The following is a 17,103-nucleotide window of genomic DNA, read 5'->3' on the forward strand; positions in this document are numbered from 1 at the left end:
ATATATATATATATATATAGAAGACTTATATGTGTATATATTCTATTTACATTATCTTGTGTGATTTGTTGTATATATATAAAAATGTTTGTATATCTGGAGCGTACAACAAAAGTAATTTCCCTCTTGGATTATTAAAGTATGTCTGATTCTGCTACCCCTCTTACCACTAACTGATGCATGGGGCTCATAATACGTTATAGCAAGAACTTTCTAAAATTTTCCATGAGTTTTAAAATAAAAACAAATCTACAACTAACCCACCCCTTCCCCCTAAGAATAGTATACATGTTACCATATACTCCTAAAGCTACCAAACTGACTTTGTAGGCTAAAATCTGATAGAAAATTTCATTTATTTTTTTGTTTTAAATAAATCTTTCTTTTTGTTTAAATGGAGACGTGTGGGGCATTTTTTGTTATGGCTTCTAGAATCATCCTAAAAAAGAAAGTTGGCAGCATGTAACAAGGATCAATGGGACCGATGTCAAAATAATATTGTGTATCGGCTTTAAAAAACCTTTATCGGATTATCTCTAGTGGAAACAGAAACCTCACATAAAGGGAAATTCGGTCGATTTGAGGATACATATGAGTGCTGAGGTGATACATGTGGTGAACTAACTGCAGCAGAAAAGGAAAAAAAGGTGAGTACGAGTGCAGTTGTGCTTGACTGGTTCACATTGGAAGCTTTGACTCAATCTAAAACTGTCTGAATGGTGAAGGTAGTGCAAGAGTGAACTAGGCGTTAGCACAGAAGATAGCATCAGATCTTCATCAAATATTTACTGATTTAACCCTACTCCAGGTACAGGTATACTTACAAATCCTAAAGATCTGCACTTCTTCAACTTATAAATACTACCTAATTGTTTGCTATTGAATAATAAAGAGAGCAGCCAAATCAGGCACAGGTGACATTTTAAATACATACCAATAACTAATGCATTACTGCACACTTATCCACAGCATGGAAAAATGTCAGAGGGTGAGATATTTGTCTCAAAAACAGACAGAAATATGATACTGCAACAGGTTTTTACAGTTTTTAAGAGTAAGATTGCTTGCAGAATAAAAAGTAAGATTTCTTACAGTATACTTATTAACCGTACATTGAGATACCGACTATACAAACAAGCCCAATTTATTTATTTTTAATTAGGGATATGTTTTTTTTAATAAAGCTGCTACCAGCCAGAGCTGTCTCCACTGTAAACAAGTTTATCTTTCTTATAAAGAACAAGGTGCTTATAATAACAAGAGCACATAATTTATTTCAGATATGAAACCAGATTCCTCGAAAAACGGAACTGAAATTAAAAAAAATATCATTTAAAAAAAGTGTAGAAGAGGGAGGGAGCAGGAGAGCAGGCATGGCCTTAAATGGTATAAAGCAGGCTTTGGCAGCTTCAGTCCTTGAAGGCACCATGACATGCCATTGGTCCATTACACCTGAGTTAAATGGCTGAATGACCTCCTTGGTGGGGAATCAAGCTCTCCAGAGTGCTACTAATCATTTTTTTTTTTATTCAGGTGTATTGGAGCACACACACGCACGCATCTAAAGGTTGGAGGACACTGCCCCCCTAGGACTGGAGATGCAAGTACCTGGTAGACAGGATTGAAACGTTTAAACATCTCAATTTTTTATATGTACAAACTACGGTAATTCAGTGAAAGCATGAAGGAATCAAATCAGCCTGAACATTCCTTGAAAATGATTTCAATACTCTCTTGTACAGAGATCCAGCTTCACTACAATGACCTGTCCATACTTCACTGACAGCTATGGTCTAATTAATGTAGATCTTTTAGGCTTTGCTTCTTTTAGTTTCTAGTAGATTTGTTAAAATAAATGTAATCAACTCATATTAATCTCTAAGCCACATAAAGTACACTTTATTTATGCTATGATACAAGGTAGGAGTGCATTGTAAACAATTCCAATGTAATAATGTGGTTAAAACTAAATGTTCAGCTTGGTCCACACATCAGTTTCTATTATTTCTATATGTAAATGTGTGTATGGAGGGGTATCATAGTGTGAAATATGGTCTTCAAAATGCCATCTGCCTGGACGTTCGAGGCCAGTATTTTAGTATTGTCTTCTTTACACGTCCTGATTACACAAACACACACAGCAGTTATGAACACATGCATGCAGAAGATACCAGCTCACATCACTGAATACAAGATATGCAGGCTCAAGCACCCCCACTCTTGACTCCACCGACAAACGCAAAAGCAGCTCTCAACCTACCGGAGTGTAACCATGGAAACGAAGCGGCAGCCCAATAGGGGATGTAATGGAGGCAGCAGAAAAAGGAGGTAAAATAAAGGAACTTTCATATTCGTCTCTGCTTTAATAAGAGACGATAAATCACTGCAAAGCTAATTTGATCCACACATGGTGAGTTGATTATGCTTAGGATTTCAAAGATGACTGTGTTTTAAATGGGCTTTGTTTAAAAAGACAAATGAATAATATGGCTCTGTGCAAGATGAACATCTGTTACATCATATTGTCTGAGGACTGTATCCAACCCACAAGTCTTTAGGAAAACTTCTCTAAATGAATCTCCATCAGTGTTTTGAAGTCATGCCAAGTCAAACAGCACTTTGCAGAACTATGTTTTGCAGGGCAGCATATAAAGTCTTTGGTGCATGATTACTGCTTTGAACGATTGTAGTGAGAGATTTCAAATTTTTTTCTGCAAAATAACTAATTCGGACTGGATGAAGAGAGTTTGTCTGCCACAGATCATTTGTTTTCATCTGAACTTTTAACTGGGCCATTCTAACATATGAATGTGTGTTGATTGAAGTAATACACATTTAGCTGTACTTGTATGTTTAGGATGGATATCCTGAAGGTCGAGGTAATGCTAGTTGGGAAATTGTGGTTAGGGCAATGTGGAAAGTCCTTATTTTTTGTGATTGTACTGAATAGATTCATTTCTTTTTCCACTTCTACATTCTTTAGGTTTTTTTGGTACAAAAGGAATAGTTATCTTGTCATCAGACCTTAACTAACTCTCATATTGATGCTCTCCTGTCAGAGTCTGTCATGTTTAAATTTTATAACTCAGCCCTACTGTAGACTTCTTCACAAAAATTGTCCCTGGCTTCACTGCCGCGTTCCTTGGCCTCATTAGAGCTTTGTTCAGTAATGTTCTCTAACAAACTCTAGTTGCCCTAAGAGAGCCGCTTGGTTTATACTGAGCGTGTGGCTTCTGAAGCATGTTTGTTGCGAGGTATTCTACCAAGGGGGATCAGATTAAAGGGAGCTGCTCCAAATGCATGCAACAAGGGCTGGGCAATTCACAACTGTACCTTCAACAAAACACAATTTTCAAGTTGCAGAGGCACTCAATTTTGGTCACATTACAATTAACTAGAGCAAGACATTAATTTTCTCACTTAGCCCTTTAGTGATATGCTAAAAGTGAGTTTGTCACCACACAGACGAGATAAAAGAGTGGAAGCTAGTGCGCAAATCCAGGCATGCAAATAGAAGTAAGACATTTTTTCACACTGAGTTACAACAATGGACTTTGGACAAAAGCTGAAACCCTGAAATGAAATATCTACATAAATATATATTCATTATGTGCAAAAGAAAATGTAAATAAAATTGCAATGTTAATTGAAAGTAATTGATTTGTTTTGGGGGGGTCAGTTAGCCTTACATGCCACACTTCAGATTTTAATTGGTAAAAAGTTTTTGGAAAAAACATCTAGAACTTTTCTACCATTTTACAAGAGTGCTCCACAATGAGTGAGTCGATCACATACAAACCCAAACAATGCAATTTAAGATTGGGGCTTTGTCTTTGTGCTTTCTATTGCCCTGTAATTTATACAACAATTTACTTAAATTTATATGTTTAAATACCCAAATAAAGATGATAATTGGTTTTAAAGATATAGGAAAACTAAAGTAAAGCCCCTTTAAGTTGTACTGATAACATATCTGCATGTACACAATCTAAGGGGTATTTGTTGCACTTATTGTTCATATACTTTTAAGTTTGGGCCTCTATGATCACACCACAGTCATAAATATGGAAAAAAAAAAACGATTGTGTATGCAGAAAGTAGATTAATCTGTTTGTGTATTAACAGAGCTTTCAGTCATAAACATATCATCCTTTAAATAATCTGGTTATAAGATTTTATTGGATCCATGCAACATCATGAAATATTTAAAGCATTGATTTTAACTAGATGTCAGGAACATAAATAAGGGTCCAGCTGGGATATTTTCCTTCAAAATATTAAATTACTTAGCAAGTTTTGGATTTTTGAGCAGGACATTCCCTAAAGTACTTTCTAAACACTAAATTGACATTAATTTGTTTCTGTTGTTGCACAGAACCATTGCAGTCTGATCTATATTCATAGCAGTGACAATATTCATTTTTTGTTAATAAATTCTGCTCTGTACCCCCTGAATGAAATAATATTGTTGATCTGTTTTTAAAAAGTATGCTTCATAACATCCACACCAAATCCCACCTCATTAAAATCTCATCTCCTGATACTGATTGCATCTCTACAAACATTTAATTTACTCCCTTCTTATTTACAATAAACTTTAAATGTATAAATCCTAACAGCAAACACTTGACAAACAAGTGTATATAGTCCATTCATTGACTGAAAGTGATGCACAAATGTCAACTTTATCCTGAACAGCATTGCCAGACAGATCTTTTATATCGCTCTGCGTCATGTACTGTGAATCAACATAACCTGCTCATTTAGGTTGTTAATTTCCCAAGGCTGTCAGTAGATATGAGCAGTGATAATTGAGGCTTATTATTACTGCAGATCAAGGCCATTTACCTCAGTAGCTGCAATGCAGAGACAGTATTTTAGATTGTTTTACTTAATAATAACCTCCGTTTCTCTGCCTCATCCCCTTATCTGGATACTGACTGGCTTCATTGATCCAAGAAGCAATGCAGGGCTGTTTTGGAGAAATACATCTTTAAAAGTGCCATGTGCATTCATATAAAAAAGGCCCGAATTTTTTTTTTTATTTTTTTTTTTGTTTTAAAAAATTCAAAAATAAAAACGTTATGGTTACATAAAAAATTTTATAGTTCAAATATAATTTTGAAACTGCACAAAAAAAACCTTTAAACCCAAAGAAATCTTCCTTCCTAACATCCTTCTTTCAAAGATGCTTCCTGTGAGCTTTAAAGAGCGAGGATAGAAAGCCCTGCTTCCAGACTGCCACTCCAGCCCTGCTTTTCATCTATAGCTCCTTCAGGTGGAAAACAGAGAGCCAGAAAGGATACAGAATCTGCGTTGGCAGCCGAGTGGGTGGGATCCACGGTTTGGTTTCTGCATTATCACGTGTGGAAATTCATCACATGGCGAGAGGGAAGGGTGAGTAGGCGGGAAAGTGACAAAAAAAGAGGGTGATGGAGAAAATAATGCTGCAAAGCTAAATCAAAATTAGAAACCCGGCGAAAAAGTCAGAAAATATGCAGCGTTATGACACAAGTCAGACATCATCAGCATCCCCCTCTTCTGACCGACCCAGTAAGGATGCTTTGGACAACATGTAGAGTTGCTTAATACTAAAATTCTTCCTCCCGACACAAAACGCTGAGTTAGGAAGGATGCTTAACGAAAAGTGCCATGCAGCAGAATTTACTGACTCTACTGGAGCAGTTTGAACTTAAGTGTTCTGTTCTCTAAAAGAAACTGACAGATTGAAAAGGTTTTTCCCGGCGTCTTTTAAAAAAAGAGACATGTTTTCCTGTTTCAGCTCCTCCATAACTATTATTTCCCCATTTTTATCATTGTCATCTAACCCTTCATCAGGATCTGTATTATTTCACTTAATTAGAAGTAAAAAATATATGTAAAGTTCTTTGTTTATAAATAAAATTAACTAAAAACAGAAATGTGAACAGCATATTATTCCCAATAACTCTCGAGCGTAAACCTTGACAAAAACTTAAATAACTTCTGAGCTAGCATAGAGGACAAATAAAAGCAGCAAGGGTCTACAAACAGACTGCAGGCACACTGTGTGTTAATTGCATCTCAATTGCTATTCACTGAACCAGCAATGGATCCTACTGAGATTTTGCCCCCAAAATAATGAGGAAACCTCATTCCTACTCAGCAGGAAGACTTTAAAGTCATCTTATTCAAAACACTGATAATTTAGCTTTAAAGAATGTGTGGCGTATGGAGCTTTAACTATAATGGAAACAGACAGTACGCTTAAACCAGATTTTTTTGTGTTGTTATATCATGATAATAACAAGGAGGTTTTATGTTAGCCAGACATTTTGTACACTTAGTGTTCAGGACCATTGGGATATGTTATTTTTGTTTGCCATACTGCTAAAGTTGATGTCCATTGAAAAGAAACAAAAACAATACAAAAAGAATCTAAAATTAGTAAAATATGTCTTAAAATAAGTGTATTTACCCTTAATTTGAGTAGATAAATAAGATGATCTGCCAATGGAATGAGTATTTTTAGACTTATAAGATAATTAGATATAATGCATTTGAAATGGTAAATGGGCTGTACTAATAAATTGCTTTTTCAAGTCAGGAAGCTTGACCAAAGTGCTTTACAGTCATTCATCCATTCACACATTCACACACTGGTGGTGGAGAACTATATCATAGCCACACTGCAAAAACCATCTAGAAATAAGTACAAAATTTCTTAAAATAAGTGTATTTACCCTTAATTTTAAAGGTAAATAAGATGGTTTGCCAATGAAATGAGCATTTCTACTCCTAAAATAAGATAATTAGATAATATTCACTTGAAATAAGACAAAGCAATTGTTTTTCTCTTATTTTAAATGTAAATTTTCTTGTTCCATTGGCAAGGTGTCTCACCTATCTCCTCAATTCAAGAAAAAATTTACTTAATTTAAGCAAAAATGACTCATATAGATTTTAAGTTTTTGCAGTGCACAGCTGTCCTGGGGCTCACTGACAGAAGCGAGGCTGCCGTACACTGGCGCCACCCCTCTGACCACCACCAGTAGGCAATGCGGATGAAGCGTCGTGCCCAAGGACATAATGACACTGAGAGCTGGAGCTTGAACCGACAACCCTCCGGTTGCAGGGCAAACTCCTGCATCCGATGCCACTTTTGCCCCGGGAAATAAGAGACTGCAGATGTTTTTCCTTATTCTAATTGTAAATTTTCTTATTCCATAACCAAAGTGTCACACTTACCTGCTCAATTCAAGAAAAAAATGCACTAATTTTACTTATTCTGTGTCAGATTGTATCTCTCATTATATCTTAAAAAAAAAGAAAAAAGGAGGAAAATAATGCCTCTTACCATCTGCAGAGGTCTCTTTCTCAGGTCCCGCTCAGTGACCAGTCTCTCCTGGTCTGTGACGTAGAGACCACGCTGCGCCAGCGCTTGGATGACAGCATCGTGACCCAGAAGCGGTTTGGCAGCATCACTCTTCAGGATGAGGCTGCCAGCCCTGCAGTACAGGTCAGCAGACAGCAGGAGGCTGGCCACAGGGGGCTTCAGGTGCTCCTGCTCATACTGGTCAGTGTAGAAGGGGTCCTTTAGTTCTGCAGGGACGCTGTCTGTTTAAAAGCAGGAAAGAAATAGAATGGAGTAAATTGAAATGGAGTTCTTAATTGCTAAAAAGCTTTACCATGACAGATGTTAAATGTATGGGACGAGCAGCAGGCTGTGAATTTTTAAATAATTGATTATTCATAGGTTCTCATTCTCATTAAAATCTAGCAAACTGTGTAATTTGGAGCAAAAATTTGAAAAAGAGGTGACAAAGAGAAATAATTGACCTTTAGTCTTCACAACCTCAAGACAAGCAAAAGAGAAAGTTAGGAAATTCAGATAAATAAATAAATAAAACAATTAGGAGCTAAATTAGACAATTTAAAATCTTTCTTCTTTCTGAAAGAGCTACTCTTGTCCTATGCGTGTTTTTATTATCTCTTGACATGAATGCGTGTGGATAGACCTTAGTGTTGCTATAGAAACTGCAGGAGAAGAGGAACCCAATCGATTCATCTCATCTTTATCTGGGAGGCTTTCAGCTCTCTGGGAACACCCTCCTCACTGCCTGCCTCTTCAAAGGGACATGCTGCACATGAGTTTGTTCATCACCTGCTGGAAGGTATTTACCAGAGTCGGCAAGCATTTTACTAAATATGCACTTTCATTTTATTTATCTCAGCTAGACTGGCACTAATTCTTATAGTTATATATATATATATATATTTATTTATATATATGTAGAATACAATTTGATTACAATTTTTCTTTTTTTTCCGATTAGAGTTAAAAAATGCACTTGGGATGATTTGGGAGTAAGTTAACACCAGGAAAGCAGCCTGAATTTTACAGAAAAGCAGCATGCATGAGGCTACAATAACAGGATAGTGTGCTATCTAGTGCACCTTTCCATCCACCACTACATGTATCCGATGAACAGAGACAAAAAGCTGTCAATCATCATGGTGGATAATCGGAAACAAGGTCATTTAAAGATGAACTCAGCATGATTATAATGAAGGGAAGCATACAGCAGAGCTTATCCAAATACCACTGATTTCCTCTGGATGTTTGCACAAATTCTATGAAAATGAACAAATGAAACGCCATCCATCCACCTTCTCCCGCTCAGTCGTTGTCAGGGTCGAAGTGAGGCCGGTGCCTATCTCGGAGAGAAACCACGCATGCATGGGGAGAACATGCAAACTCCATGCAGAATCAAACTCGGAACCTTCTTGCTGCAAGGCAACAGCTCTCAAATGAAAATCAGACATTGCTTTTTAACCATGGTTTACTAGAATGAATAAAAAAAAGGGCCTGAACAAAGATGATTGTACCCCTAGAAAAATAATGTGACCAAATGGACATTTTGTGTTCATTAATTACCATCACAAGGGTCAAAAATGTAGTAATCAGTCAGTGAGCCTATATATAGGGCTACATGGAGTCACTGTGCTGTTTGGTGAAATTGTGTGTACCACACTCAACATGGACCAGATGTAGTGAAAGAAAGAGTTGTCTCATGATATTAGGAATAGATTTAGAGACAAGCATATTAAAAGTAAAGGCTATAGGACCATCTCCAAGCAGCTTGATGTTCCTGTGACTAGAGTTGCACATATTTTTCATAAATTGAAGATCAATGGGACTGTTTCCAAACTCCCTGTGTTTGAAAGCAGTAAGAAAAGTGATGACAAATAAAAAAGACCAAAAGTATGGATTGTAACACTATCGCCCAGAAAATTCTAAAGAGATTGACAAACCGAGTAAAAACCGGTTGAAATGACACTGAAAAGACAACATGATTTACATCCAAACAACATCTACAATCGGTTGAAAAGGTGAAAATCTATCATTTTAAGATAATTGAAAACTGCGTTTGCAACGTCTTTTCAACTCTATTATTGGACTAAAGTGGGACAAAATCAGACGGAGCAAACATGGCCCAATTTTCAACAATGTTTTTTGGACTAAATCAAGACTATGATGGACCGACCAGATTTAGCCTAAAAAACAACATCTAAATGACGTCCCTTGTTTGGGGGGGAAAGTCCATTGTTGTTTGCCAACAATTGATGCCAAAGTGGATTTAAAGGGAGATTACCACAGAGGAGACTATCCTATGCACAGATGAGATAAAAATGTTTACTTTTAACCAAGGCACATCAGCTCTATGTTAACAGATTAAAAATTAAGCATATAAAGAAAAGAACACTGTTCCTACTGTGAAACACGGAGAATGATTTACACATTTTACATTTTAGGGTGTGGCGGCCTAGTGGTTAGGGCATAGGGCTTTGAATCCTGAGATTGTGAGTTTGATCCCCCACTCCCACAGGCTGCCACTCTGGGTCCCTGGGCAAGACCCTTAACCTCACACTGTTCCCTGGGCGCCTTACAATGGCAGCCCACTGCTCCCTAAGGGGATGGGTTAAATGCAGAGAAGTAATTTCCCTCTGTGATTATTATAGTATATATAAAAAATAAATAAATAAATAAAAGAAAAACATCGTGTGGTTGGCGCCACCAAAGACTCTGCAAGTCTCTCCCCCTCCTCTCTCATACCCTTTCCTGTCAGCCTACTGTCCATAAAAATGAGCCACTAATGCTGTAAAAACTAAAAAAAAAAAAAAAAGAACAACTCTGATTCATAAACCATTCTCTTGAAGCATGGTTGACAGACTTTCATTTGTTCATTATCATAGAACTTTATTCATTATCCCTTTTGTCAGATTCAAGTTATTTCTGGGACCATTGTGGAGTTTTCCTTTATTAAATAAGGGCTACCAACAATTTTTTCAATTTATGTATTTTAGAGAAAAGGATGAAGTCACAGACACAGGCTCAACAATGAAAGGTTGAAGAACATTAACTTAAAACAACCAAGATTAGGTCAATCAGATTAGGGAAACTACAATAAACAGGTTGGTGTGCAATTAAAAGAAAAATAGAAATGGTTTGAATTATAAAACTGAGCTATAAGCTTAACATATAAAAAAGAAAGAAATGTGCCTAAATTTCTAGTCTTCAATTGTCCTTTGCATGTTTAGAAATGTAAATTTTTACTCAGGAAACTCTCCTTCAGTTGCTATTTATCTCCATTTCCAAGCACCTTTATATTTTAGTATTTATCTATATTATCGATACCCTCAATTCTATTTGAATAAGATCTTGATGAGGAGGTGATCAAACAGAATTTGGTGTTGTATTTCATAAAGTAAATACCTGCACAAAACTTTCAGTAACACGAGGACATAGAGAAAATACTCTTTATCTTTCCAGATTTCAACCCAATTTTCCAGTCAGGTTCTGGTTTGGGCTTTCGAAATCTGCAGACATTTTTAGCTAACTGAAGGTGTGAAACAAATGCATACTTTTCCTATTATCTTTTTTATGCATATACAACACCAGAAAAAACTTAAGAGTTATACTTTTTCCATTCCTCATGGAAACGCTGCTGTTTCTCCTTAAAAACCAGGCAGTCTTGTCTGACTCAGTGAATCTATGCATCACTGTGATTTCAATAAACCACATCATATGAAACTATGCATTAAAAACAGATCACTATAGGATGTGCTACTACTTTCTCTGGCAGATGATCCCCTTTGTGGCTTGTATCTTGCACACACTTCCATATTCTTGATGATCTCATTTATTCCTGCAACGAGTTCAACTGGATGAATGTGAACATTTGGTACAGCGTAGGCAGGGATCTGGATATGAGCCCGCTCACTCTCTTTTATTTCCCTGCCTCCCTCCCGCTCCCTGAGGAAGGCTGTATTTTTGGAATCAACTCATTTCATTCAGTCCTGACTGAAAATACACAGAAGGTCTGCAAGGGATCTCATGTTTACTGGTTTGTTACAAAACAGCAGTGAGGAAGGACAAGCCCAAACAAACCAAGCTGTGCTGAATGCACCAAAGCAGATGGGTTCAACAGACACAACATAAAGTTTTATTATTATCTTATGTCAAAATAACAAACTTTTCCGCTTAGATGACAAGATTTTTGCATGATACATAAAATTTGGACCAGATTGGAAAAAAAAAAAAACAACTTTATTGTAGAAGCTTCTGTACACACAAGCCAAAGAATCTAACACAAATTAAGGTTAATATAGAGAGACCAATTAACCTGTGAGCCATATATTTGGACTGTGAGAGTAAATCAGAGTAGAGAGAACATACAAACTCCATGCAGATATTTGAATCCAGGAAAAGACAAGATGGACAGATGGGTGTGAAATGATGTGAGAAAATAAAGTTGGACCAGGAAAATACTTCCCCTTTCATGTGGTGTCAAATCATATCCTCCAATTTTTAATTAAATAAACCCAGCCATCTACTGTCAAATACACTGACTTACTTGTTTTTTTGCTTTCCCCTTGGTGTCATAGAAACATTTGCTTTGTTTTTACAGAACAAGAGTGAATACTTACATTATGATCCTTCAAAATCTCTAAATTAAAAACAAAACGAAGGATTCTGTACAGTATCATCACAAAAAATGTATGTAATATCATGATCATAACAGATTGCCTGCAGTATTAGGTATGATTTTCTCTATTATGTATTGAGCATTCAAATTCTGCTTGGCAATTAGATGGACTAACTCTGGTCTTAATGCCCCAACAGGTCTTTATGACTCAGATGGTCGATTTTGGGGTGAATGGAGGGGAACTCCTTTTTACGGCACAAAATATGCTACAGAACTGGAGATTTCCTTTAGCTACAGACTGCTGCACCCTAAATGCACCAGATAGCGTTATCACAGATCTTTCCTCCCAGCAGCTGTTAAGACTTTATAACCATCACTGTTCCAAACAACCTCAATAAGTTGTTACATTATTCCTGATTTTGCACAATTTCTATCTTAGTCAGTTAAATAACATGCTGCTGTCATTTTGCAAATCTCTGACATTGCTGTTGTTTTCAAATATCCATCACTGTAAAAAATTACAGTGGTTATTCATTCTCCAGGTGCACAGTTTTTATATTGTTAAAACTTTACAGTACAGTATTTTATTGTTTATCTTTAAACTCTTCACTATTATGTTATTCTTATATATTTTTCTAAGGTCCACATTTGTGTGACCATTTTTTCTATCTTAGTGCTGCTGTAAGATCAGAGTTTCCCCCATTGTGGGACAATAAAGCAATTTCCTATTCTATTTTATAGTATTCTATTTTATTCTATTCTGTTCTAAATATGAAATTGAAATGTTTATCAAAATAACAGACAGACATGGATCATGATAGATCAGCAACACCAGGATCCATATTGCCTAAGAAATAGTGTCTTCTACCAAAAAGTGATGCTTGTCTTTGTAGTTTTTATCTAGATGTAGAGTTTTAGGCTTTTTTTTTATTATTTAAAGACAGTTTTAAACCTGCAATCTATATAAAACAAAAAAAAAAAAAATAGTATCTGGTTTATAAAACTGAGTTATAGTAGAGGAAGTAAAAAATAAAGGAGGCTGCTTTACATCGACATCTTTATCTAGTGTAATATTGTGTTTAGTTCAAATGTAAATGAATATGAAATGTAAATGAAAAATCTGAATTTTATCACGCTGTGATATCTATAATGAAATGTAAGAGAAAAAGCAGTGTTGTTCCTACCTGTACCATATGCCTTTGCCAGCAGCCATCTGAGGCTGCAACAGATCTTGGCTCGGGAAAAGTCATAATGCTCGAAGGACTTTATAGCTGCAGCAACAAAGCTCTTGTTTTCATCCCTGCCGTCCTGAACTTCTCCCATATTCCTTCCTGTGATGCTGAGTGCAGGCAGACCTAGAAAGGGAGCATCCCACCACAGGAACAATAGGCGGCTGGAACCTCCCTGCTGCTTCTTTCACTCATAAAACGCAGGGATTTTGCTACTCCAGAGGTTTTTCATCCATTCTGCTCTCTGCAGCTCAAATGGACTCCGGTTCAAATGACAGCCGGGTTTTCGAGGATTTTCAGGGAAAACGGCTCTTCTTTGAATGAAGTGAGAAAAGCAACGTCTCCTTTATTTTGTTCATGAAGCAGACGACTTCTCTCTTTCATTAACTATAAAACATCATAAATTTACCATTCAGTCTACCTTCTGTTCTGCTGCTGTCCTGCCGCACCGCTGAGCTTCTCCAGTCCCGCACCTTTGTTGGGTAGTTCGCATGCGCGTATGGTGCCTTCCGGTGCTGTCGGATACGGCAGCTTCGTGCGTTTCTTCACAGTATTACAGGGTATATTGCATCTAATTGCATCTGCTATGGTGAAATGGTTCCAGAAGCTTGTTAATAATTTATCAATATATTGTTTTCCTTCAAGCCAACAACCATGTAATTCTAATTTATGGCGTGTTGCTGGCATCAAAACAGTCACTACTGTGTATGTTCATTAGGCCTGGCGTCTTTAGTGTTTTTTAGTGTTGGCTAGATGGAGCAAGGACCCCCTAATAATATATATATTTTATCAAACTGGTCCTATTGTCGGGGCTTCTCAGTGGGTAGCACTGCTGCCTTGCAGCAGGAAGGTTGTGGGTTTGATTCCCGGGGTCTTTCTGCATGGAGTTTGCATGTTCTCCCTGAGCATGCGTGGGTTTTCTCTGGGTACTCTGGCTTTCTCTCGCAGTCCAAAAACATGACAGTTAGGTTAATTGGCTTCTCTAAATTCTCCTTAGATGTGAGAGTGTATGTGAATGGTTGTTGGTCCTGTTTGTCTCTGTGTTGCCCTGCGATGCACTGGTGCCTGTTGACAGCTGGAGGCAGGCACCAACACCCCTTCACAACCCCATTTGGGATTAAGCGTGTCAGAAAATGGATGGATGTTCCTATAGTCACTCTATTACATAATGTAATGAAAGTAATTTCTCGCTAGGATTATTAAAGTACTTCTGAATCTGATTCCTGGTTGATGGGACAGGTGTTGTGAATGAAATGGTGCCCAGCTTGAAAGAGCTCCTGTATGTCGCTGAATGTGTGTATTGATGACTGAAAGACATCTTCTGCCTCCATTTATCTGTGTACTACAGTGTGTTGAATTCATGTTAATGTGTATTTAAAGGCAGTTCAATTAGTGATTGCAGGGGGAATATATAAAAAAAAAAAAGGTCTGATCAACCAAAACTCTTGTGACCCCCATGCAGTACCTCCGTGGACCCCCTAGCGGTCGTGGACCCCCTGTTGAAGACCTCCGCAGCAAGCTATATTAAAGAGGTTATTTCTAAGGATAATCGTTTTATTAATGTATTATATGTCAAATAAATAGATTCCATTTTAAGATTAAGGTAAATAACTAGCCCACTTTTTTACTTCAGAATTGCAGGTTTTAACCATTGGGTTGTTCGTATTATCTGTCTCAACCCCTTTTACTTTGAGTACCCATGAGGCATATTTTTTCCGATATATTTTAGGTATTAATATTTACTACATTTTGAAATGTTACAAACGTACCACAACAAGATAACTGAAGCTGTCTGCAGTGGCGGTTCTAGAAAATTTTGTTGGGGTAGCCATATGGGGACCAATGGCGTAATGATACAACAATATCTGGCTGGGCCCCATATGAAGTACAACACCCCATCTGCCGCTGCCGTAGACAACTGACCCGAAATGTGCCCCATACATACACACTTCATCATTTCATCATTCTTCACCTTCACTAGACCTGGATATACTTTAGTACAGGCATCCCTAAAGTCTGTCCTCGAGAGCCGCTGTCCTGCAGGTTTTAGAGGTTTCCCTTCTTTAGCACAGCTGATTATGATGATTGCAGTTGAGCAAAAGCTTGTTAATCAGCTTTCAATTAAAACCAGCTGTGCTGGAGCAAGGAAACCTCTAAAACCTGCAAGACAGCGGCCCTCGAGGACCGACTTTGGGGATGCCTGCTTTGTATATTCTGCTGTAAAATGAGTCTTATCGGGCTACCTTGAGTTTCAAAGCCCCCCTCCTCACCCACACTCTCACCATTCATCACCTGGTCGCAATTTTTACTCACTGTAGCAGCAACCTCCACCTCTGCCTCTTCGGTTCTTTGAAAGAACGTGTTAATTTTGGGAAGTTTTTTCTGTTCTTCCAGCTGCTCTTCTTTGCTTTCTTTTCTGGAATCTGCTTAAGTACCTCTTTTTGGTATCCATCATTGCTAACACATTGTACGTAATGGTTATGGTTTTTAATCTACGCTCTGGGTTACCCATAATTCCAAGTCGTATTGTAAAAAATAAAATACTCAAATACATTGTTCTTTTAAGATCTTTATTGCGGTTTGAACCATATTATGAGTGTATTTCTTACCAACCATCTAATGAACTATACACAGTTATTAACATAGTAATTAAAAGTACCTCTGTCTGCTTTGCTATTGGTGTCGTGTTTAAACGGCTCACCATCATGTTGAAATGTGCCATGTGTTGGGGTATAAATACGGTCCGGTCAGCCATCCTAGTATCAGGTGGGTTTCAGAGGAATTTTTCGCACCATTACAGCTAAAAGAGACGTCCTAGTCCAAAATTGCGTAGGGGGCCAACCAGGTGTCAGTGACAACTGCAGTCTCTGCTTACCGATAGTCACGCCATTGATGGGGACCAAAGTTCGCTCAACACTGCAATGAACCAACAGGGAAATGGATGAGCACATCTGTATTTTCCAAACAAATCCCTGAAGGCTGACCAGACTTTAATGAGGTCCTAGCTGATGAACATATGGACATGTTTAAACATTGATGCTGTTTAAATTAATATATGGTTCTACATAATGCATATATTAAAAAAGTTGAGCAATTGTTCTGTATCTTTAATTAAATAGAAGACTCATAGATGACTGCAGAGCAACTCTCCCCCATGAAACATAAAGAACCCTAATTCTTACTCCTCTTTAATTGTAGTGTATTGTGAATAATTAATAGCTGTATCTTTGTTGTCAGTTTTTGGTTTACATACTATAAATGTAAAAGTATGATATTTTACATGATGGTATAACTGCTGCCATCCTGTGGTTTAAGAGAGCAGCTTGTTCTAAAATTTAAACTGTTTTCATAATATCACTTGTATTTACAGCTGCAGTAGTTCTTGGTCATATCTTAATTTTTTCATATTAGAGTGTAGTTTTTTTAATGATTTCTTGTCCTTTATTTAACTTAAGCTAATTTTCTTTGTTGGTTTTAAAATTCTTAACTGTTTTATAAGTTGGATTGCTCATTTGACCGGATAAAACAACAACAACAACAAAACGTGTGCTCAATGAACTACAAGATTTTTGTCTTAGATGCCTTTATCAGTGTAGAATGAAATGAATCCCCTTCCAGTTGGCATAACACAAATTTAGAGAGAGATGATATTTATTGAGGCTATAATATTAATTATGAATACAACAAAATATCTCATTGACCAGTAAAGTAAAATACATCTATTCCAAACCGCTTTAAAGATTTTATCCCTGCTTCAGAGACTTATTGATGACAAACACATAAAATACAAAAAAACCATTACTTTATTTCGTTTAGACAAAAATCGCAAATAAAAAGCTTTTGAATTAAATTATTAACTTCATTTTCAGACCTGCTTAAATTTCATTCTTAAAGAAGGACTGTAA

At 37.0% G+C, this 17,103-nt stretch overlaps 1 protein-coding gene across 8 annotated transcripts in view; it reads right to left on the reverse strand.

Moving 5' to 3' along the window:
- camsap2 (calmodulin regulated spectrin associated protein family member 2) overlaps positions 1 to 13,657 on the reverse strand; it is a 48,365-nt gene extending 34,708 nt beyond the window's left edge. For all 8 annotated transcript variants that reach the window (XR_001481193.1, XR_001481192.1, XM_015373076.1 and 5 more), the window contains exons 1-2: positions 13,154 to 13,657; positions 7,337 to 7,596 (exon numbers count right to left, since the gene is read on the reverse strand). Coding sequence is in view for 6 of the 8 variants with exons in the window: in XM_015373076.1 (XP_015228562.1) it covers positions 7,337 to 7,596; positions 13,154 to 13,292 (399 nt within the window). In the remaining 2 variants the exon portion in view is untranslated. The remainder of the gene's footprint in view (positions 1 to 7,336; positions 7,597 to 13,153) is intronic.
- Between the last annotated feature and the right edge of the window lie 3,446 nt (positions 13,658 to 17,103).

Source organism: Cyprinodon variegatus, unplaced genomic scaffold (genome assembly GCF_000732505.1).
Source record: "Cyprinodon variegatus isolate N-32 unplaced genomic scaffold, C_variegatus-1.0 Scaffold80, whole genome shotgun sequence".
NCBI classification, from domain to species: Eukaryota; Metazoa; Chordata; class Actinopteri; order Cyprinodontiformes; family Cyprinodontidae; genus Cyprinodon; species Cyprinodon variegatus.